We start from the raw sequence: 25348 nt of genomic DNA on the forward strand, positions 1-25348 counted from the left end.
ACAGCATACCCTAACCCCCACTAACACCTTCATCACACACACTTCAAAAATGTAATACCGCACAAACGCCACACAAACACACACCCCCACGGCCACACAAGAGACACCGCACTCGAACTCAGACCGACACGACGACTGGCAAACACCAAGACACGTTGGAACAACGCCAACTCAGCACCCAAACAAACGCCTTCTACGACTGCCTCACACACTAGCCTTATAAGGCCCTCACACCCACTACCAACACGATCACATGAGAACCACACCCAGGAGACCACCTCAATCAACAATGCTCCATAACCACGCAAGCCCATACCCCCAAAACCAACCACTCACCCCCACATACCACACATCACACCTACCCAGATTGACATAGCTGCCAACAGACGAAGATTACCGTGCACACGCGACCCTTTATAGGGACATCACACCACCCACCCAGACCGACACACATACCCAGAAGCCCAACACATAACACCAACAAAGAATGACGACACGACTTCCAGACAGCTAATGATACCTCCAAACACCAACCACACTAACAAAGTTTTAGCCGATGTTAACATTTAAGGAGGCCTGCGAGCCCCGCGGTTTAGTAAAGTTCCGTTGTTACCAGTTTATCGACGTAATAGCGACATGGCAACTACCACCAAACCTCCCTAGCTAGCGCCATCCCGTAGCTGGACATACCTGGGAGTAGAGCATACACTCTAGACTATCAGCTCCAACAACCGGTCTCCAGGCCACGCATATAGCCCAAGGCTGAATAGGTTACTCGTACTCAAGCGACTACCCCCTCACATTGAGGGGACAGCTGAAAAGACGACAACATACATGGCACCATACCCATAGGTAGCCGCTCGAGTTTTTCACAATAGACACGTGCCCCCAGAACACTAACTAGAGGCATAAACTATGAATGCACTGCCGGAAGACAAACGACCGCAATTGAACAAACAGACGAACCAACTAACGCCAGGCAAAACATTGTTAGCCATAGCAGGGACCCTAGAGGGCGCTAGTAGGAATGCCAACACGAATGCCAAAGATCACTAACTCTCCGCACCAGACACCCCACACTAAGCCAGACGCACCCTATTAATGACCTATACAGAAATCCCTATATCCCTAAAGAAACTACAGAGAGGAGTCAACAGACCTATGTATCTTATATATCTCACTACATGAATAACAACTCACGGATCTGCGTATCCACACAATGTCAGATGATTTGAGAGACCTGCGAGTCTCAATGTTGACTGAGATCGTAACTAAAAGGTCAATAAAAACTCAGTAAAAACATATCTACAAGGGAACTCACACCGCACACAGACACCTCAGTCGTATAACTCGCATGAGGCTATGACACAAGACACAGGAGGGGTGGGGGGGAGGCCTACACAACTAGGATGGACCTAAGAGTCCAACACACACTAGGATCTAACACCACTCATTCCAACCATTCTTGAAAGCTAGAACAACACATTACTAGAATTGTTTATTCATGTTATTTCTCATTGAACCAAAAGTATAATATGAAGAATCCAGACAACAGGAGAATTCAAGTATCAGAGATGGGACCTGTGAGTCCTCAGATGCTCCCGGCCTGCGTGCCCACATAGATACTTCACATAATTGCCTAATAACATTTTATGCATGTTTAATACGGGACCTGCGTGTCCCACACTGTTCCTAATACGAAAATATGTAACAAACAGATGCTGTTAAAACAATAAAAACAAATTTACGTAAAGAGTAATAAATAATCTCTAATATTTGCCACACCTGTATTTGAGGATGGACGTGTTTGAGAATGTACATGTGTACATGTATACACGTATATGGATATGTGTGCGTATATGTACACACACACACACACACACACACACAAGCACAACCTTTAATTAGTCCCATGTTTCAAATATACACAGAGAAGTGTTTCCTTCCCCTTTTGCTAGAATTAGTTAAATTGCACCTTTGTAGTTTGATACATTTAGATATACTTATTAATCCCTAAAGTAATGTTGTTAATAAAGATCAATTTAGTAGGTAATGATTTGATCATATCAACAATGTATTTGCGATCAGTATAACAATAATTAAGGTAGTTAACTAGGAACGGCACACTTAGGTTTTCTCAATTTTATATGTGCATCCTACTTCAGATATTAATACTACCAAACGTAATAGTAGCCATTTATTAAAGTACCACTATAGGCACCCAGACAACTTCAGCTCAATGAAGTGATCAGAGAAACTGCTATGTTTAACTGAGGGTTAATCCAGCCTCTAGAGCCTGTCTCACTGACAGCCGCTAGAGGCGCTTCTCAATGTGAAAATCACAGTGAGAAGACGCTGGACGTCCATAGGAAAGCATTGAGAAATGCTTTCCTATGGGCAGTTTGAATGCGTGCGGCTCTTGCCGCGCATGCGGATCTGACTTCGGCAGGGGGTGGAGAGTTCCCCAGCACAGGGAGTCCGTCGCTGGAGAAAGGTAAGTGGCTGAAGAGGTTTTAACCCATTCAGCCCAATGGGATGGGGGCCCTAAGGGTGGGGGGCACTATAGTGCTTTTTTTAACCTCAGAAGGATGGAAGTCTCATAAATTACAATAAATCACAGATAGGAACAACAGTTTTTACATCAAAATCCAGTGTTTATTTGGTCACTCAAAAGTCAGGTTCATGTTTAAAAGATATATTTATTTTGGGAAAAAAACCTTAACTAAAATCAGTCAGGGTTATATACTAAAGGGAGAATTATTGGGAGTTCAAAGTAAATTTCAGAGATAAAGCAAAAATAGCCAAACTTAAAGGGACACTATAACCACCAAACCAACTTTAGCTTAAAGGGACACACCGGTACCAAAGCAACGTTATGTAAATGAAGTTGTTATGGTGCCAGGAGGCCACCAAGTTCACTTGTACCTGAAGGTGTTAAATCCTTCTTAAATGGCTTAACCCCAAAGGTTGCCTGTAGTGCCAATCTCCAGGTTCTCCCAGCTTCTGAATCTGAGTTACAGGAAGCGCAGCGTGCCGCCACTGATTGGCTAGAGCGGTCAGCTGACACCCTAATTCAATCAGTGGTTCCCCATTAATAAAAATACATACATTTCAATCAGGTAGAATGAAGATAATTCTATTTTAGAATAAGATTCTGTGAAACAAACTTGATATTAGCATAGAACTTCCTTAGCCCTTTAGGAGTTAGAACTGGTTTAAACTTCTGGAATAAAAGGGAATCATGACATGTCACACATGTCATGCGTCCTTAAGGGGTTAAGGAAACGTATTATAGGCATTTAAAAATTGTAGTTTTTGTTTTTGTTTTTATTAAAAGATTCACCTTTTGGGGGGGGCGGAGCCAGCAGCCAACCAAAGCAGACGTGCACCAGGAGAGTTCCGCCAAAATAAGCCTGCTAATAGCTATATTATTGCCTACAAGCTTACTAATTCTAACCAACAATACAATACCACAAGATGGGGAAGAAATCCAAGCACCAGGGGGGGCCTTGAAACTAGTGGGAACACACGATATCGGAGACCTTCTCCTCCGTCCCGCAAAGGCCGCAGAAGTTTTCGCGCCAACATACAATGGCGACACGACCTCGGCCTCCTCTGGGGAACAGGCGCTGGATGAGCTGGACGAGTTCCCCAGCACAGGGGGATTACACAGTGCTTCCTCGGACGAGGACAATGACCTACCCTCCACTAAAGGTGATATAAAAGCCCTTCTCCACCATATCCGCACGCTGTTCGCGGCAGACATAGCCACACTGCGGGAGGAGATCCACACAGTGGAAGGACGAGTCAAGAAAACAGAGGAGGACCCGCAAGGCCTCACCGCAAGATGCATCCAGCTGGAGGCCCAAAACGCAGAGCTACAAAGCAGCCAGACCCTGCTCACCGGCCGCCTGGACGCGTTGGAGGATCGGCACAGGAATATAAAGATACAAGGTATCCCAGAGACCGTATCCCAAGACAACCTCCCACGATTTACCGAGAGACTCCTCACCGCCTTCCTCACGTCACAGCAGGCGAAGGCGGCTGCGATAGACGGAGTCTACCGCATCCCGAGAGCCACCAAAGCCGCGGTGGGCACCCCGAGAGATGTTATACTTCAACTCCAAACACGATCAGCCCAGCTAAACTTCATGGCAGCGGTGAGGGAAAAGGCTACTCACCCCTTCGAAACAGCCACTTTGTCATTCTACCAAGACCTATCCAGGCCTACTTTGACATGGAGAGGCCGATTCAAGCCCCTGACTGCATACCTCCGCCAACACTCAATACCATACCGTTGGGCTTTCCCCAGAAGCCTAGTCATCACACACGGGGGCGCAACGACCCGCATAGCCGACCCATCTGAAATAGATCTGGTACTGGCGGCACTGGATCTGCCACTGCAACTGGAACAAACCACCCCAACACAAAAACCAGCAGCCTCCCACGTCTGGGACATGACTACAGTCAGACCGTTTCAACCAGCCGGCCCTGGCGCCTTATCTTCCACCGCATTCAGAGCACAGAGGGCTGCCAAGCACCCAACAGGCACCTGAGAAATGGAAAGGGCTAGAGGAGCTCTGACGGAGGGGACTGCCTGACAGACCTACAGATAAGTCTTGCCTTCAGTATTTTTCTAACTTTGCTCCCCCTGTTTTCTCCCAGTTGAAGGCCCTGTTGGGGCCGATGCTCCCTGGCTGCAGTCAGTTAAACTCCACGGCAATAGACTGGCACAAACCTGCCGGGCACACTCTGCACAACACCTGAGACTGATGGACACCGCCTGCCGTGATAGACAGGTGCCCTCGCCCATACAACGCGTAAGGTCCCAGACCCATATGCCTGAACGAGACCCAGCGGCTGCCAAGCCTAACAGACATATAGACTGTCCGCACGAACTTAAATAGTTTATTTAGTTTTTCTCTCCCTAACGCTCCCGCTAGTAAACCTATTGACACATGAAGCTTGACCGCTCTTCTAGGTACAAATTGTGCAGTCCCACTTAAGGTCCTGAAGCCGGGCGTGCAACTACTGTCATGACACTGTAAATAGGCATACAGTAATAGTCTTTAATCTGTTGGTATTTTGTTTTAATTCTCACAGAGTCTGTGCATTTGTTTCCTCAATGAGATGATCTTAACTGCATACGTATTAGACTACTAGACAACATAAATTAAAGTAACAACTCAAGCCTGTTTATATCTGGCGAACAACTGTTGGTTCACTACCACGTCTAAAACGTGCTATCATCGTCATAAGCATAACAGTTTCCCCCTGAAGAAAGGCAACACTATACACCTTGAGAGCATCTAGCCAAGCCATACACATAGTTAGCCTTGCATGGTTGATATAACACACTGATGTCTCTACAGCAATACTCCTCAACCAGCTGACATATTATTTTCTATGGAGTTTTCGCTTTTGCATCTCCAAAATGAGAATGTCAATGGCATGCATAATGGACCTCTAGCCAGTACATATTAGGGTGGCAACCCAAGCAAGCTTAAAACTGGCGGAAATATTGTTGGTTTGATTTGATAGCTAAAAACGCATTATTACTGACTTAAGCATAGCAGTCTTCCTTTTCTCTTAAAAAACAACAAAAATGTAATGCTTTACACCGTACCCTAATTTTAAGCGCAATTAGCAATAACATGCACGCGTATCTAGCCGGATATGTTTGTTATAAAATAATGATGTCTTTTAACCTGTTATCTTCATGTTATTTTAAAAAAAAAATGTGCTGCATAAACTGCCGCACTCTGAAATGCTATGAAAATGCCTGCAGCTGCTGTCGTGGCCCTGCATGCTTATTGTCAAACTATGCACAAGAAAAATAAAGAATAAAAAAAATAAAAAGATTCACCTTTTGGTTATGTATTTTGCAAATAAGCTGTATAATGGAATTCATGTTTTGCACCTATAAAGGTACATGAAACAATTAACAAATCTTGCTTTGCAAACCCCTCTCTTCTTCTGAAGGGAGTATAAAGCTGTAGTTTGGCATGTTGGCTGCTGGAGTACCTGCTAGCACATTTCTCAAATAAATGGAGTTAGATTACATATTAAATTAAATAGTTGTCTTTTCTGGACAATCCTATCTGATTTTTTTTGCAAATGCTGGTCGTTCACTGAAAATGTGAATCTCGAGAGATCAGGGATATGTTTTGGATGCGTTAATCCATTCCTTTGTTCTGGAAGCGAACATACCTTAACTGGATTTTCACCATTTCTCAGGTATCGATTGCGTTCGTGAATTTTCTCGGCAATCTCCTGAGCCAGATTGTGCGTGTCATCATAAGTAGACAACCTGCAGAAAAGGATTAGAATACAGCATTAATCTACTTATACAACTTCAACTATTAATACAGATCTCTAGCGGGAATAAAAAAAGAAAAACTGTATTGCAGAAACGATGGCAAAAGATTATTCACTAAACCATATTTTGTTATATCCTTGGAATATGCAAGCAGTTACAATACATATATATATATTCTTTAAATAATGTTTATTAAAACGTTTCCGCACGACGGGCGGCGCCTGACTTCCAGGTGTAAATGGCGGTGTCTTGCTAGAGCTCCGCGCAATCTGGTCCGATAAAAGCTAATATCAGCCACAATTGACTGTCAAATCTACCCCGAAAACCGTGCCACAATACCTACAATCAGAGGTACACCCGAAACTATGGGCGGCGGAAGAAAATCCAAGCAGGGGTCGGCCGTGGCCCCGATCTTCAAAACTCGCAGGCCGGAGGAAGACCTAAAGGCCGGGGATCAAAAGGAGTATGACTCCGACTCGACGGCTAGCGACATCAGCCACCACCACAACACAAATCCCATCACGAGGGAAGACCTTAAAGGCCTACTTCAGGATATAAAAACAAATATGGCCGCGGAATTTACTAAACATCTAGCACCCATACGAGCAGGCCTTACCGACCTCGTGCAACGCACTGGCTCCCTTGAAGACAAGATGGCCGCCACCACAACCAGGGCAGACCTGCAGGAACAGGCCATAAATGATCTCAAAGACCAGATGAGACACCTCGAAGACGCCCAGGAAGACCTTAACAACAGGTCGCGACAAAATAATATAAGAATAAGGGGCATACCTGAAGCGGTTGATATGGAGTCCCTAGCATCCACCATCAGGGAGACGTTCTGCAGCCTGCTCCCAGAAGCACCCCCAGCTGAGCTTCTCCCACAGGGCCTTAAGAGCCCCTACTCCTGGCATGACCCGGCCGCGAGATGTTATCGTAAGGCTTCATTATTTTCACATCAAGGAGGCCATAATGAGAGCCGCCAGGGATACTCCCCTCCAAATAGAAGGCCACCCGGTAATGTTTTTTCAGGACCTGGCCCCCAGCACTCTCCGAAAACGAAGAGAACTAAGGCCGCTCACTATGGAACTATCTCGACAACGGATCCGGTACGCTTGGGGGCATCCCTTTAAACTCACAGTACGCAAAAACAACCAAACATTCACATTACACAACGTCGCGGATGCGACCAACTTTGCAGAGCGGCTAGGCCTCCCCCTCCCTGGGACCAACAGCGGCGAGGTATCCAACATAGCCCAGACACCACCAACCCGAAGAGAAGGGTCCTCAACCCACCGTCATCGACCACCCTCTGCAGATCTGATCCCCGACATCCAGGGCTAAACCCCGCTGACGAACGAGAAACTTCCAAGAGCAAGACCCACGCGACACCATGACACAGAACACCTCTGCTCCCATACCCAGAGACTTCCACGTTTGAACCACCGAGGATCTTCCAGCGGCGATGCACTCACAGTTCCTGACACCGCCACCATCGGCATGGCAGAAGAGAAACGCTCCTGCATAATGGACACTTGAGTATTCCCTTAATGTTGCACTGTATAACAGCAAATTACTCGCACAATTTTGGTATAGTCGCCATCACACACTCAACTTACATATAGAACCGTGACAATTTAACCGCATAGGCCCAATCCACTTAGCAACCGACTTCTTGGCACTACCACCGAAGTGGTACACCCGTGACCCCAAAGGGAAACTAGGTACAGGCAGAACAAAAAAAAAAAAAAAAAAAAAAAAAGGGAATCGAAAAAAAAAAAAAGAAAAGAAAATGACAGTAACATCGTCATGGTATATTCTACTCTACTATTACTTAAGACCAACACCTACTAAACCCATATAATTATGAACCAACACAAACTAGGACGTAGCTCAGATTTAACTGACGATCAGCCTCCAATAGCGCAGACATATACTGACATCCCGTATGCAAACATGCTAATTTAGTATGCCCGAGGAGTCTAAAACCATCACTGGATGCACAAACTAAGCAAAGTACTAAACACCTGAGCTCCCCCTTCTCCTATTAGTCGTTATACAATGTGAACAATTGCATCTCTGACCCCCCTTAATATATTATTTGACTCTGCTGCACGCAAGAGAAAAGAATACTAATAATTTTACTAAATAATACAAAACACAAGGAAAAAAAAAAAAAGTAACCACGCTACCTTTGCTCACATCCCCATGGACAGGATAGCACGCGATAGAAATACAATAACCCAGCATCCATATACTACTGCCACATACTGATCCCATTAGGGTAAGAGACACGCACAAAACCTGAGCAAAACATATAAGGCTCATCAAGGTAATACTGCAAATACCATAGAACCAATAGGCCATTGCCATGAATACAAGGAACACCATAGAATTAATGGTATATTGTTATCTGGCAACATAACGCCTACTAGCTCTAAGCCCCCCGTAACATACATCCCATAGAAATTATCACCTACTAAGATAGAAAAGTGCATGGACATTGCAAATGATGTGGGAGGGGGGAGAAGGGTAAAATGTGGGAGCAATGGGAATGTAACAGTAATAGAAATGCAAACAGAATGTTTTGTAAATGTTGTGACCTTAACCATACTCCCGATACTCGGGAATATGTAGGCGTTTCTTGTCTATCATGTGCAGGAATTCAACCACTTGACAAGCAGCCACACACAGAGGCGCCTTCGACACCCCTGGTGATTAGGACGCTAGATGACAACCGCGCTGAAATGATCCACCCTCTGGAAGGGACCCACATCCCTCAGCTGACGACTGACTCTGGGTATTGTACATAATCCCACCACACGCCCACTGGCACAACACGAGAACAGCCTCTCCCCGTCCCCCCTGGACACCCCTACCTCACGGGGGAGCGACGGGGGGGTAGGGGCGATGCCACAGGGACCGATTCTTGGCACACGCAACAGCGACCTAACAGTTAATTACAACGACTAGACTAAAGGACCAGAGTGTGACTCTGGCTACCCGCCACTACAGACTACCACACTACCCACTCTTAATCCCACCCCTATAGGAGCGGTCAGGCGAACCACTCCAATACCTACTGGCAACGAGTAAGACCAGTAGTAAGGCCCTTTGGGTCCTCATAGTTTGAACCCCACCCCCTTCCTTTGTCCCTTACTCTCTTTCCATACCCTCACCCCCTCTCCCATACACCGAGGCACGGGACCCCGGCCCGCTCATCAGCTTGCCCACAAGCCTACTTATTGCCGGCCAACGATCTGCACGTAAAGGCCTACTCAAGGTCTCAGCAGCTGCAATGCCCCTCTCTCTAAAATGTGTCTCCCTCAATACCAGGGGCCTCAACACACCCACTAAGAGGCATGGCTTACTACAATGGGCACACAGACAACACGTAGATATACTACTTCTACAGGAAACGCACTTTACAACCAAGAGATCATTCCCCCTTACTAACCGATACTACAATCAGAGCTACATGGCACACTCCCCAGATACAAAAACGAAAGGGGTAGCGATTCTACTTAAATCCACATGCCCTCTAACGGATATCAGGTGCACCACGGACCCACAGGGCAGATACGTTTCAATAGAGGGTAAAATAGGTGCAACTCCCTATGCCATAAGCTCGGTATATGCTCCATCTGTACCAAACAGCACGTTCTGGCCTCACTACGCCTCGCACATACAAGCCTACGCAGGCAAACATTTAATAATAGGCGGAGACTGTAACGCTACACATATTCCAGCTATAGACAGGTCAAACCGCGAAGCGAACACCCCGCAACCATCCAGAAACGACACGTACTTCGCGCAATTCCTGGCCACGCAAACATTAGTAGATATATGGAGGGCACAACATCCGTCTACCCGTGATTATACTTTCTATTCAAACCCACACACCTCCTACTCGCGCATAGACCACTTTCTCATTTCCCCGAACTTAGCAACACAGATAACCCACACATCCATAGGCACTATCTCATGGTCGGACCATGCCGATATAACTCTCACCATCCGCATTCCTGAACTAAAACGTCCATGGTCATGGAGGTTGAATCCGCTACCACTCCATGATACCCATATCAGACTTTCAGTAGCTACAGCCATAAAGGAATACTTCGACACAAACACACCCTCGGTAACTTCCCCAATAACGTTGTGGGCTGCACATAAACCAGTAATCAGGGGAACCCTCATCAGCTTAGCCTCTGCCCACAAAAAAAGGAAAATGCAACAGATATCAGAGACATTAGCGGACCTACGAAGACTAGAAATTAGCCACAAACACAACCCACAGCCACAAATACTACGTGAATTAATCTCCACCAGAGACCTTCTCAAAAGCCTCACACACACCGACACGACCAAGGCACTGATGTGGCTTAAACAGAAATACTACGAAACGGGTAATAAAGCCGACACCATGCTAGCGCGACGACTCAAAAAACGAGCAGAAGCCAAAAAAATCTCATCTATACGCACAAAGACGGGCACCATTAGTGATCTACCTGATCAGATAGGTGACACGTTCCACCACTATTTCCAATCACTATATAACCACTCCCCGCAAGAGACTACAACATACCGGGAGCTAATAGATAAATACCTACAGAACATAACACTACCCACCCTGTCCCCAGCCGCAAAACAAGCCATAACAGCTGAGGCAACGGTAGAAGAGATGGCGACAGCTCTTGGGTCTTGTAAACCCAACAAAAGCCCAGGCCCAGACGGCTATACTGCTCTTTATTATAAAGAATTCAGCCCTCTGCTCCTCAAACATCTCTGTGCAGTGTTTAATACTACCCTGAGAGGTGACCACCTCCCACCTGACATGACGACAGCGAACATATGTCTGCTTCCCAAACCCAACAAAGATCTCACAGAGCCGGACCACTATAGGCCTATTTCTCTACTCAATGTAGATCTTAAAATTATGAGCAAAATGATGGCTAACAGACTTAATCCATATCTCGACAAACTAATCCATCCAGATCAGGTGGGCTTTATTCCCAACAGGCAGGCATTGGACAACACACGCAGAAACATCGACCTCATCTGGTTGACCCAACACCGCTCGATCCCCACCACAGTAATCTCATTAGATGCCGAGAAGGCGTTTGACCGTCTACTGTGGCCTTTCCTCTACCGCACATTAGAACACATTAATTTCCCGAACTCGTTCCTCGCATTCTTGCGGGCAACATACCATTCCCCCCAGCGAGCTCTACTACTCCCTAACATCTCCCCACCTAGATTCCCGATTCTAAACGGCACGAGGCAGGGCTGTCCACTATCCCCTCTCATGTTCGCGCTGTCACTAGAACCTCTCCTCCAAGCTATACGCTCCAATCCCAGCATAGAAGGTGTGTCCATCAGAGGAGAATCTTACAAGGTGTCCGCTTACGCAGACGATATACTCCTCACAATCACTAACCCAGATCAATCTATAGACCCATTGCTTGATGCCATAAATGAATACGCAATGGTAGCAGGATATAAACTGAACATCGCAAAATCAGAAATATTGCCCATACAAATCTCAGACTCACAACTAGCCAACCTAAAAACCAAGTGCCCATTCCGCATATGCCCTACAGACATAACATACCTAGGAATTCAATTACCAGCCGACCTACACAAGTTATATGAAAAAAACTACACACCCCTCTTACGCCAAGCACACAATGACCTTCGGAAATGGGAGACTCTAGGAATATCGTGGCTAGGCCGAATTGCATCAATAAAGATGAATCTACTACCCAGGCTATTATACCTGTTCCAGACACTACCCATACCTCTCCACACAACTGACCTCAAAACTTTACAATCAGCGGTCGACAAATTCATCTGGAATGGCCGCAAACCCAGGGTCCGCAGAACCACCCTCTATGTTCCAAAGAAACAGGGAGGTTTGGGACTACCAAACTTCTCACATTATCATGCGGCGGCACAACTGACCCAAATCCAACACTGGCATGCACCCCCGCAAACTAAACGATGGGTGGACATAGAACACACCATCTTCGGAAGAGATCACCCATCCCTCTACATGTGGGTCCCTAAACCCCATCGACCCCTACCCCCCCCCAACTGCCCCGACCATCACACACTCTCTAGACCTTTGGGACAAACTGCAGGTCAAATACGACCTATCCTCATTCCTCTCTCCAATGACTCCGATATGGAGGGAGGAACAAGCTATTCCCGCCAGGGCTCACCCCAACACACTTTGCCAGCTTCGACCGAAGAGACATAGATAGGCTTCAACACCTGTATCAAAACAACAAGGTGATACAATTCGCAGAAATCAGGGATGCTGACACACTAACGACATTCGATCACTTTAGATTCATTCAACTACGCAGCTTTGCCTCAAACCCAATCATACAACAAGCAGGAACAGCAACACCCTCTCGATTTGAGAGAGATTGCATGAAACACCCGACCAGAAAAGGACAAATCTCAGAGATATACACAACATTAGCAACTCACCCCACCCAAGTCATACTCCCGTACATTGCGGCCTGGGAGAAGGACCTAGGGCCCCCAGAGGAGAACACAGACTGGGCAGATATATGGGACGCCACTGCATCCATATCTATCTGTGTAACACACACGGAACGGGCATATAAGATGCTCTTCCGCTGGTACCTCACGCCCAAACGCCTAGCACTCATACATAAAACGCCTGACACATGTTGGAAACTGTGCGGTGAACAAGGAACATTCCTCCACTGTTGGTGGACTTGCCCCAAGATCAAACCTCTGTGGACAAAAATCTCAAACTTATTGTCTAAAATCCTACACAAACCATTCCCTCTAGACCCATGGGCGCTCCTACTCTCACGTCCCATAGAAGACTTAACCAGAGCGGAAAACAAACTCAGCGCCCGCATAGCCCTTGCAACTAGAAGAGCAATAGCGGAACTCTGGTCGACCGCGCGAATTCCATCACCAACAACCATCACAAAAAAAATACTTGACCATATACAAATGGACAAACTCACATCCTTGCTCCATGACACACCTAAACACTTTCACAAAATTTGGGATCCATGGATTGAGGGAGACACATCTCTCCCTTGGTAACCTCAACCACTTTGGTAAAGGTCCTCGCACTCCCAGAACATAGACCCCCCTCAGCACTCGAACGTGTAGGACCCGCCAAACTAAAGGCTCATCCAGAGCCCGCCCACTACCTAACTCCACCGGACCAGGGCCCCCGTGCCATGACCATCCCCACCCAATAGCCCACAAGGGACCTCCATGGACACGAGACATGAACCACATGGAGACCCACTTCTCTACTCACGTCCCCGCCATCTCAACCCTGTACAACAATTACAAGCCTAAGTGAACCGTGCTCTCACAATGCACAAACCCGAACAAACACAACACCAAACTAAAAAGGTCACCTCAGACCCAGGATTACACCTGACCCCATAATACACCCACATGGACCTCATACACCACAGGCCACGATGACTGAATACATCTACCCCGGGACCAGCGGGAGGGGGGGGGGGGGGGACGGGATGAACGCCCTCAGCCCAAATTAACGACCGACTGAAAGCCACTGAGAAGCACCAGAACCAATGGATAACCACTGGCAGGATTCGACGCAAACCAGACCACAATGGGCATCTCCATACCCACCTCCGCTTCCTCTACCCTCCGGGGTAATTCACATCCCGTGACAAAACCGAACACACTGCTAACATAGACTAAGAGCTTTAATATGATGGGCTAACATACAAATATAAAGGGAAGAATCTTAGCCTACAAAGCACACATACACAAGGGGGCAACGTTTCCCCCCTTTCCTACGTAATCCTCACCTGTAACACCAACCCCATTTTTTATGGTATACAACTGGGTACTAAGCTCGACTGACTACAATAAAAAAAGAGTAAACGGATTGTAATGTACATAGACTCAACAGGGTACCCATAACCCCTCCTCTTTCTATTCTGTTCCCCCCTCCCCTAACCCCTAGACTTACTGCAGCGTAACTCGTTACATATGGAGTAATGATGTATTAACACACAACGGATATTGTAACCAAGGAGGAATCATACTTAACCTGTTTATCATGTATGATTATCACCAGCAATGAAAATATGCTATGTAACCTTTGTACTGAGAACCGTTTTCCCCTATTCCCCTGTTCTTTTCTGTACCCCCAAACGAAATTGAAAATAATTACAAAAATGCCAAAAATAAAGAATCTTAAAAAAAAAACGTTTCCGCACAATGATTGGAGAATATCCCCACATTCTGATAAAGACTTCCATGAAAACCATAACTAATCAAAATTTAACAATCTCTCTCAAAGGGAAACTATAGGCACCTAGACCACTTCAGCTCATTGAAGTGCAGTGGGTGCAGTGTCTCAGGTCCATTAACCCTGCCGTGGTAATTATTGCAATTTTTTATGAACTGCAATAATTACCTGCCAGGGTTAACTCCATCTTTAGTGGCTATCTACCAGACAGTCACTAAAGGGACTTCCTGGTTGTTAGGCGACTTTTGGTCTCCTGGCACTGGACGTCCGCATGCTATGCATTAAGACATCCAGCATCACACCTTTCCGTTTAAGGAGAAGTTTAAGCAGGGAAATGGTAAAATATCATATTCTCATATATAGGGAGCTCCAGACTCTGAGAACCTGCCTAGTCACTCAGTCTGCTTATTTACAACGATGCCCTACCACCCAAAGCTTTGTATTCACAATTGGAAGAGGATAAGGTACACACCGAAAAGGGCTTCTCCTACAAGGGTGCTCCAAATTAGTAGGGCCAAAATCCCAGCAAATTCAATAGAAGAAACGTCAATATCTGGGCACACTGGAGGTTTCTTATGAGAGCAGATTTTAATGGAAGTGCAGAAGTACAGACAACGTTCTGGCCCCACAGCGTGCCTTTGTTTGGGATTTGCTTCACTATCTCCCTGCACGGCTAAAACTCATTGGAAGAGCATCCGGCTGCAAAGGAAACAGCGGGCACCTGGCAGACCCGAGGTAAGTTGTCAAACCGTTCTTAAACAATTTAACTACATAGCCTGGAATGGCACCAAGGCACACCTGGTACCATAACCACTACATCAGTCTGCAGTGGACATGTTTGGAGTGATCCTTTGAGTAATTTTTAAGTATAAAGCACAATTCTGTTGCAAAGTTCTGAACGTGAATCAATCTCCAAGGAACCCACCTGAATGTTCTTGCAGATTTCTCTACTTCCCCCAGAATTTACATGATACCCAATGTTATTTCTTATGGTTTAACTTTGCTTTTTTTATTACACAAACTCCTGCCTCCTCTTCTCTCGTGGTTTCATCCCAAAATGTCTGCTATTCACCCAGAAGATCTAGCAAACCTACTGAAACACAGCAGAGTTAGGGCAACGTGGCGCGGACAATACTTCGCGTCATGGTCCTAGTTAGGTTACAACTGCAAAATGTGCCACGGAATGTCCACAATCAGTAGAAGTTCAGAGTTTCTAAGAGATAAACTGGAGGAAAATAAATGTCGGGTGAAATGCTATAGTGAAGGGTTATTAAGTGGGGTATTCTTCACTTGCAAGGAGGCAAATAAAAACCCTTGGATTATAATTTACTCATGTAATCAACCTGCAGTGCAGAGAGCATCAGACTTCATTGCATACCGTTTCCAAATTGTATGTTATTATTAGTCAGAGTTGTGAGATGTAACAAAAAAAGTTGAGCAAAGTCACATTAAATATCACAGATGCCGCTCATGTTTTGGTTTTAACTATAGACCTTACAGTTCAGGTTAAACAGCCTTTATTTTCCACTACCGAAGTAAATGGGTTCAGATGCCTTACACCTCTCCAAGCATATCAACCTTAAGCAAAATAGGTCTGTTTGTCTCATATAATTCCATATGACTTTAGGTTTGCAAAACAAGAAACAAAGTACATAGCAGAAGTAAAAATATATATATATTTTTTTTTTTACGCCTAAGCACCCTTGGAACCCAAGGAGAGAAAACACATCACTGGATGAGGGAAACAACATTTTAAATGCAACCTATAAATGCACACAAGCTTTTTACAAAAAGTATCTTTACGTTGGCAGGGTTTAGTTTGTCAGCATCAGAATACTCATTTATGTGGGTACTTGTGGGTATTACGAGATTATGTGAATTTAAATTCACTGTCAAACCAAGAAACAGCTTGCCACACTTAAGTATTGTTTTGAGAGAGAACACTGGATCACTCCTTAGACAGGAAAAGTGGCTAAGCAGAAGGCATGCATTTTGAGATCAGGCGAAAAAGAGTTATTCCAAGCACCATAACCACTTCAAATCACTGATGATTTACTTACTAAAGTGAGAATCCAAAGTGAATTTCACATGTAAGGCCAGAGTAGCTGCACTGAAAGCATAGCTGACATAGTTTGTGTTTTTAGTTCGGCTATTTTGACCTTAAGTTTAAATTTCACCTTGAATTCTTACTTTGCCGAATAACACTGAAACGCTGTACGTAAGGACTTTCACCCCTCTACAGCGGGAGTTGTAACTCCACCTCCAGCAGCATCATGGGACGTCATCAGCCTAGAGTTCCAGGCTGGCAAATGTCAATACTGTACAACTTTATTTGCTAAGTATGTGAGTCACTGTCTGAAAGGGGTCAGCTGATGCTCTCAACCAACGAATGGCGATGGCTTAGGATTCCACCTTCTGCAACTCTGTAGCTGAAGCACATCACGGAGCCCGACAGGGCACCAGGTAAGGGGACAAACCGTTGCTAAACCATTTGCCCCATTGCAGGGTAACCAGGAAGTATACTCCTGATATCATAACCTAGTAGTTATTATAATTGGAGTAACCCCTTAATACTACCAGTATTAGTACTTTGTTTTCAGGGTGTTTATAAACTCTAGTGCAGGGATTGCCGAAGACAGATCCTGCTATTTTTGTAGAACAACACCATGATGTCCGGAAAACTTAGATTACCGGAAAAGACTTTAGAGCTAGGGTAATCCATTTGTAGTTAGAATGCCCCGCAATAAAAGAAAAATAGTATGTATCTGTGGCTGACTAAGCATCACATGAGGTACAAATGTACATTAAATGCTATATTGGCTCTTTTAAACTTATAGTCATAATAAAACAGTGATCAGTCCATTTCCCAATCCCCCTGCTTGCATAACTCCAAAACATAATGAGCTACCATGCCTATATATTGTCATGATCACATCAGAGATATTGTCTTGGTAAAGACTATACGCCATACTTCCCAACAGTCCAAGCTCCAGGAGTGCAATCATTATTTTAGGGTCCTGTTTCACCAACACAGGATTGTCCCCAAGGCACACCAGGGAATAGTCCCCAAAAAAAAGCAGTGTGAGCAATCTTACGGGATCCTCCATCAACCTCAGTGTTGCAATCTCATGTATTCGTGAAAGTAAAAGCAATGATGACAGCTGAAGCTGAAGAGGACCGAACGAAAGAGCATGGCAACACCCCTGAGGGACAGATTCAGGTAAGTATAACTCCCTGTCCTGCACTCCCTGGCCACTGTACACCCAGCTGCAATGTCACCGTTGAGTGTCATGGCAAATTACGCAAAGCCGCAAGACTTTGACAGAGCTGCTTTCAGTCTGAATTGCAGAAGTTATGACTAGAGCAGAGATGGAAGAGTTTTGCAAATCAGCTATCTTTGCCTACATTTTACCACACAGATATGGGCCTCAATTGAATATTTTTGGATAAACTGTTCAAATTATTAAAATATTGTAAAATCTGGTTGGAATCGTCACAGTTAAATCTTCTTAATTTCTTCTTGCCTTCAGTTGATTGATATATATACACACGTCTTTTGTATATATAGTCTTGGGCCAAATGCTCGCCGCAATAATATATGTCTATATTATTGAAAAGTACTAATACGCAATCTGACTTACGGTTTCTTCAGGTTTATTCTTAGTTACAGATACATAATAAAACAACAAAGGATGTTACAGGATAATGAACATTCAACAGCAGATGGTAATTGCTGGACTTCTTTACATTCTTACATCTTTACATCGAGAGAGAGCCAGAGAGAGAGCTTGTGTCCCTCTGTTACTATATATGTGCCCATACTGATGTCAGACTATAACTCTAGCCATATAAGGACAAGACCCCCAAATCCACATTCCAGAGTTCTCATACAAAGAAAGCCTTGTGACTTATTGATACCATCTGTTACTTATGTCAATCCACACATATTATATATATATATAATATTAATAGAAACATAGAATATGCAATATTCTACAAATATCAAATAAATATATACCATAAATAAATAAAAATATTCCAGATGTTTTTCAAAATGTAAGGGACACTATAGTCACCAAAACAACTTTAGCTTAATGAAGCCGTTTTGGTGTATAGCTCATGCCCCTGTAGTTTCACTGCTCTAATCACTTTGTTCATAGAGCCCTAGTCACACCTCTCTGCATTTAATTTACGCAGCCTCCCTAAACACTTCCTGTATAGTCATCTAATGTTTACACTTCCTGAATTGAAAATTTGTTTTAATTTAGAATGTCTTACCTCTGCTCTGTTAAAAGGACCATTCTAGGCACCCAGACCACTTCAGCTTAATGAAGTGGTCTGGGTGCCAGGTCCAGCTAGGGTTAACCCATTTTTTTTTATAAACATAGCAGTTTCAGAGAAACTGCTATGTTTATTAATGGGTTAAGCCTTCCCCCAAATCCTCTAGTGGCTGTCTCATTGACAGCCGCTAGTGGCGCTTGCATGATTCTCACTGTGAAAATCACAGTGAGAGCACGCAAGCGTCCATAGGAAAGCATTGTAAATGCTTTCCTATGCGACCGGCTGAATGCGCACTCAGCTCTTGCCGCACGTGCGCATTCAGCCGACGGGGCGGAACGGAGGAGGATCAGAGGCAGAGATCTCCCCACCCAGCGCCGGAAAAAGGTAAGTTTTACCCCTTTTCCCCTTTCCAGAGCCGGGCGGGAGGGGGACCCTGAGGGTGGGGGCACCCTCAGGGCACTATAGTGCCAGGAAAACGAGTATGTTTTCCTGGCACTAGAGTGGTCCTTTAATAGCCTTCTAGACCTTGCAAGAGCCTCCTGTTCAGTTCACAGAGCAGATGTAGTAAAGTAAGTTACATCTGATTGAAAGTGAAACTATTTTTTTCATGCAGTCTGTGTGAGTCACAGCCAGGGGATGTATGGCCGGGGCGGCATAAACAGAAACAAAAGTGATTTAACCCCTAAATGGCAGAGAATTGAGCAGTGAGACTGCAAGAGCATGATCTATACATCAAAACTGCTTCATTAAAAAGGAACACTATAGTCACTAGAACTACAGCCTATTGAGTTTGTTCTGGTGAGTAGAATCATTCCCTTGAATGCAGTGTTTACATTACAGACTAGTGATAACTTCACTGGCCACTCCTCAGATAGCTGTTAGAGATCCTTCCTGGGTCATTGCTGCCTAAAATGCATCCAAACATTCAGTGTCTCCTCCCTCTGCATGCAGACACTGAACTTTCCTCATAGAGATTCATTAATTCAATTCATCTCTATGAGGAGATGCTGATTGGCCAGGGCTGTGTTTGAATCATGCTGGCTCTGCCACTGATCTGCCTCCTTGTCAGTCTCAGCCAATCCTATGGGAAAGCACTGTGATTGGATCAGGCTACCACTTCTGCTGCTATTCTGAGTCAAACAGCATGCAGAGCTACAGCTTCAGGCTTGAATACAAGTAAGATTTTGCTATATTTATGGAGACATGAGGGGCCTAGATGGTGGTTTTAACACTATGGGGTCAGGAATACATGTTTGTGTTCCTGACCCTATAGTGATCCTTTAAGCTAAAGTGTTTTTTGTGACTATAGAGTCTCTTTCAATAATTTTTGCAAAAAATATTAAATCTTTTAAAGAGCTTATTAAGGAATAATAATCAGGACCGCAATTAGCTAAAATTCATAGTTTAGTGAATAACCCAATGAGATTCAAAATAAAACTGAAGTTTAGTCTAATGAATTATATGCACTATTCTTCTAAGTGACAATAGTATTTAAAATAGCCGGTGTTTATTTTTCTGTATTGTAGAGTGCTTAAAAATAATCAAATGCCCCTTTAACCCCTTAAGGACACATGACATTTGTGACATGTCATGATTCCCTTTTATTCCAGAAGTTTGGTGCTTAAGGGGTTAAATCAACGAAGCAACTCATTGCACTATGCTTGTGCAGTTTCCTAAAGGTTGTATTCAAGCAATTGCTTATTAAATATATTCAAACTCTAGTTATAAAAAATATATTCAACATAAAAACACTTTATTTCTGTGCCACCAAAGTACAGTGCATAAAAATCCAAAATAGATCAGTTTTCCTGAGCCAATTAAACAAAGAACACAAATACAAGCAAGTTACATCATATTTTACCAAGTTTAATAAATCAAGCCAAAATGCTTTATTAACCATTTATTGCCCTACTTACTATTTGAGTCAGTTTTTTAAAGCCATTTTCCTGTATTACAATGGCAGCCCTGGTTTTTAGGGTTCAATTCCCCTGATGACAATCCTGTTTATGGGCCATTAAGATATATTAATAATCTGCATGGTGGGGGAAATCATGGCTCTGGGGGTCACAATGAACCCCAATGCTGTGTGTGTAGGAAGCCATGTTTCTACTCCCACAGTTAATATTATAAACCCCCATAATCCAATATAATATGGAATCCTGCATCTTGAAGCTCCTCTGTACATATGGAGAGACATGTAGATACCCCCCAGGCAAGAAAAACACTAACTTACCAAGGATCTGGTGCCATGGCTACAGCAAGATAGAGAGTCACTTCCTGGTTGTGTCATGTGACCGCCGGTACGGCTGGGTGCAAGAGTCAAATTAGTGCCGATAGCATTCTCTTTTCATAGTTACCATCTATAGTTACTGGGGAGTGGCTCATATTAGTGATTGATTATGTAGGTGAACATACTAATTCATCAAAAATTGGGCTTTAAAAAAATAATAATAATAATATATGTATGATCTGGCTCTTTGTTGAATATAATGACAGCTAGGGTTGCAGACATACCAGATATTCTATTAAGTTAATTTAGTAAAGTGTGAATTGTTAGAAATTTATATTTGTAATTTTAAAGTAAAGCCCAAAAAAATCAGAACTGAAAGCAAACTTGACTTGGAGAATTTTCCACACCAGCTGTTCTAGCCTTACATTTTATATTCACTTAGCATTTCCAACCAATTTCACTGTTTTCCTGTACATCCATATGGATGGGCAGTAGACAAATGCTGCCGTTCTGTACTATGTAGAATCAAAATTGACGACAATTGACTCCTTATTTATTGAGGAATTTTGGCATATGAATTCTACATACTGCAGGTGCAGGGCAGAACTTTTCATGTGCAGCTGGTCACCACGTAGAAGTGATCTGTGTCCAGAATACAGAGTGGATCCGGTAACCCTAGCTGTGTATCATATAATGATTTAAAATGTTTGTGTCGTTACAGTGAATTTTAAATATAAAGCATCGTTAGAGCAGAGGACCATTTGTATGTGTAAAATGTTCCTGCTACTGTGAAGGTTAGGGATTAGAAAGTACCTGCCTTTATGATGCTGTGTACTGTAATGCCCCAGATTCTCTGCCATGCAAAAAAAGTTACAGTGTACATCGTCTTGAAGGCAGGTACACCCTAGATCTTCCTTAATCCTAAACCACCTAACCCTAAACACTGCTAAACCCTACATGCCATTAAAGGGACACTACAGGCACCCAGACCACTTCAGCTCATTGAAGTGGTCTGGGTGCAGTGTCCCTATTGCACTTAGTGCTGCAATGTTTGCATTGTTTACATTGCAGCACTAAGTCTCCCTGCCATGGCAGTCTATCAGACAGCCACTGGAGGCGCTTCCTGGATCCTAACAGACCTTTGGTCCAGTAACAGACGGAGGAGGTCCTCCAACGTTCATCCAACATCAAAATGTTTCCCACTAGGACAGCATTGATTTAATGCTTTCCTATGGGGAGGTCTAATGCGCACAAGGCATTTGCCGTGCATGCGCTTTAGCGCCTGCTCGGCACGGGGCGTCAGAGGAGGTGGAGCCGTGCCCCACTCACCTCACTGACATGAATAAAGGACCCTTTATTTAGTTATGTAATCCCCGCGCTGATGTCCTTCGGCGCTGGGATCAAGTAAGTAAGAAAAGGATTTTAACCCTTTATTCACGTCAGTGAGGGGGGATGGGTGTGAGAGAGGGAAGGCAGAGGGAGCCATAGTGCCAGCAATACAGCTTTGTATTCCTGGCACTTCTAGTATCCCTCCTTAAATCCTGTGTAAAGAGGTGGGATTTCTGTAAGGGGTACAATATTAACCCTGTATACCTTCTGTACCAGTTACAACAATGTACCCTGATGAAATGGCATTTGTCATTATGACTCACACTCTGATGGCACCAAGCTAATTTCAATGCTGCAACATTAACTTAAAATTGCTAACCTCTGCGCATCCAAGCTTGCTGGATCACACTCGTAGATGTACAGAGTTGGCAGGCAAAATTGCTTTGATGCATCCTAATTGCCACCACTCAGCTGGATGGTATGCCCTGAGCCTCCATTGCAATAAATAATCCATGTGCCCTGTTGCGGAGCTGCAATATTATAATCCCAGGATCTCCGCTGGTAGAACACAATAATCCAAGTACAAAGCTGGAAGCAGGCAATATTCCCAAATCCTCCCAAGAACCAGACGAAACACAGTCTGAGAGTCAACTGACACTTTATTCAAAAAGACTGATATTTAAAGCAGGTCACTCAACTGTCACTTTATTAAAAAAACTGATATTTATAGCAGGTCACTTAACAGGGGTTTCCAAAGATGGGCAGCAGGGGTTTTGGTTGAGAGGACTGGAGGGAGACTACCGTTTCCAGGTCCTCCTCCCATCAGCCCCTGCTGTAACATACAGTAATGAAAACCACGAGGACATAAACCGTTACCTTTCTACTTCAAAATATACAACTTAGTCAGTTTTAATAGCAATGCTAACGAATGGGGAGGATTCGAACAGATATACACAGTACAGCATAAATTAAACATAGCCGGAGACGCCACACTATACCGGCGCGCAGTACACAACAGAAAATAGGCACAACCATTCTATCTTAGGCAGTCCCAAGTGGCTAGGTTTGCCACAATGCTCCCCCAGAACCAAGCCGGCATACACAGTCTGATCCCAACGGATCGGCTTGGGGGTGTCCGGGGGAGTGCTCACAGATCATTTCTCAAGTTCTGTCTGTCTGGACAACCCATCGGCGTTACCATTCTGTTTTCCAGGGCGATAATGGATCGTGAAATCAAACGGCTGCAGCGCCAAACTCCAGCGCAACAGCCGGGCATTGTCTCCTGACACCCTGTGTAGCCACACCAACGGGTTGTGATCTGTGAGCAAGGAGAATGGTTGTCCATACAAATAAGGTTTTAACTTTTTGAGGGCCCACACCACGGCCAGGCATTCCTTCTCGATGGCGGCGTAGCTTACTTCCCTTGGTAGTAATTTTCTGCTTAAGTAAGCTACGGGATGTTCTCCGCCATCAGCTCCCACTTGGCTCAGTACTGCCCCCAATCCAAACATGGAAGCGTCTGTGTGAACAAGAAATCGTTTAGTTGGATCAGGGGCAGTTAACACAGGAGCCTTAGTTAATGCAGTTTTTAGTTCATGGAATGCCTGTTCACACTCTGGGACCCAGTTGACCTGTCGTGGCAAGTTTTTCTTGGTCAAGTCCGTCAGGGGTTTGGCCAGGGCGCTGTAATTGGGCACAAATTTTCTGTAGTAACCAGCGGTACCAAGGAACGCCAATACTTGTGTCTTTGTCCTGGGGGTAGGCCACTTAGCTACTGCCTCTATCTTGGCCGGTTCGGGCCTCTGCTGTCCGCATCCTAGCCTGTGTCCCAGGTACTGCACCTCTGCCATCCCTATGTGACACTTGCTAGGTTTTAGTGTCAGCCCTGCCTCTCCAATACGGTCAATGACCACACTAATATGTTTCAAATGATCTGACCAGGTCTGGCTATAAATGGCTATATCATCTAAGTACGCACAGGCGTACTCTTGGAACCCGTCCAGTAGCCGATCTACCATCCTCTGAAAGGTAGCCGGAGCGTTTTTCATCCCGAAAGGCATGACCCGAAATTGATACAGGCCAAACGGGGTGACAAACGCCGACTTGGGGATGGCCTCCTTGGCTAGTGGAATCTGCCAGTATCCCTTACACAGATCAATGGTAGTGAGATACTGGCCTCTTGCCATCCTATCTAGCAGCTCATCTATACGGGGCATCGGGTAGGCGTCAGACACTGTTTTGTCATTGAGCCTCCGGTAGTCTACACAAAACCGCGTGGTGCCATCCTTCTTGGGTACTAGCACTACCGGTGATGCCCAGGGGCTATCTGAATGTTCGATAACCCCTAACTGCAACATTTCCTCAATTTCTTTCCTCATGTGCTCCCTTACTGCTTCAGGGATACGATACGGAGTCTGTCTCATAAGGAGCTGTCCTGGGGTCTCTACTCGGTGGGTAGCTAACAGAGTGTACCCTGGTAAATTGGAGAAGGTAGCACCTTTTGCCGCAATCAACTCCTGTACCTGGGCACGCTCCTGGGGACTTAGCCGCTCCCCCAGCTGCACACCTGTAGCGTTTTCTGCAGAATCTTCCTTTTTTACCATGTCTGGTAAGGGCAGATTCTCATAATCCTCAGTGGCTGGGGCACAGATGGCTGCTACCTCCTCTATTCTCTGGTGATAGGGTTTGAGCATGTTCACATGGAGCATGCGTCGTTTCCCTACCGCCGAGCACGGGCGGATCACATAAGTGGTGTCACATCTCTGTTCTACCACTTGGTATGGGCCCTGCCAGGTGGCCTGTAGCTTGTCTGTGCGGACAGGTTTCAAAATTAGAACTTTCTGTCCCACCTGAAAGCTACGGTCTCTGGCTCCCCTATTGTACCACCTGCGCTGTCGCC

The 25348-nt window shown here is 44.9% G+C and overlaps 1 protein-coding gene across 1 annotated transcript in view; it reads right to left on the reverse strand.

Moving 5' to 3' along the window:
* Positions 1 to 21197, reverse strand: part of STX8 (syntaxin 8) — a 161454-nt gene extending 140257 nt beyond the window's left edge. Inside the window, exons 1-2 of the mRNA XM_063456041.1 lie at positions 21124 to 21197; positions 6211 to 6310 (exon numbers count right to left, since the gene is read on the reverse strand). Coding sequence (XP_063312111.1) covers positions 6211 to 6310; positions 21124 to 21140 — 117 coding nt within the window. The 5' untranslated portion in view covers positions 21141 to 21197. The remainder of the gene's footprint in view (positions 1 to 6210; positions 6311 to 21123) is intronic.
* Positions 21198 to 25348: the final 4151 nt, after the last annotated feature.

The sequence above is a fragment of the Pelobates fuscus genome, chromosome 5 (genome assembly GCF_036172605.1).
Source record: "Pelobates fuscus isolate aPelFus1 chromosome 5, aPelFus1.pri, whole genome shotgun sequence".
Lineage (NCBI taxonomy): Eukaryota > Metazoa > Chordata > Amphibia > Anura > Pelobatidae > Pelobates > Pelobates fuscus.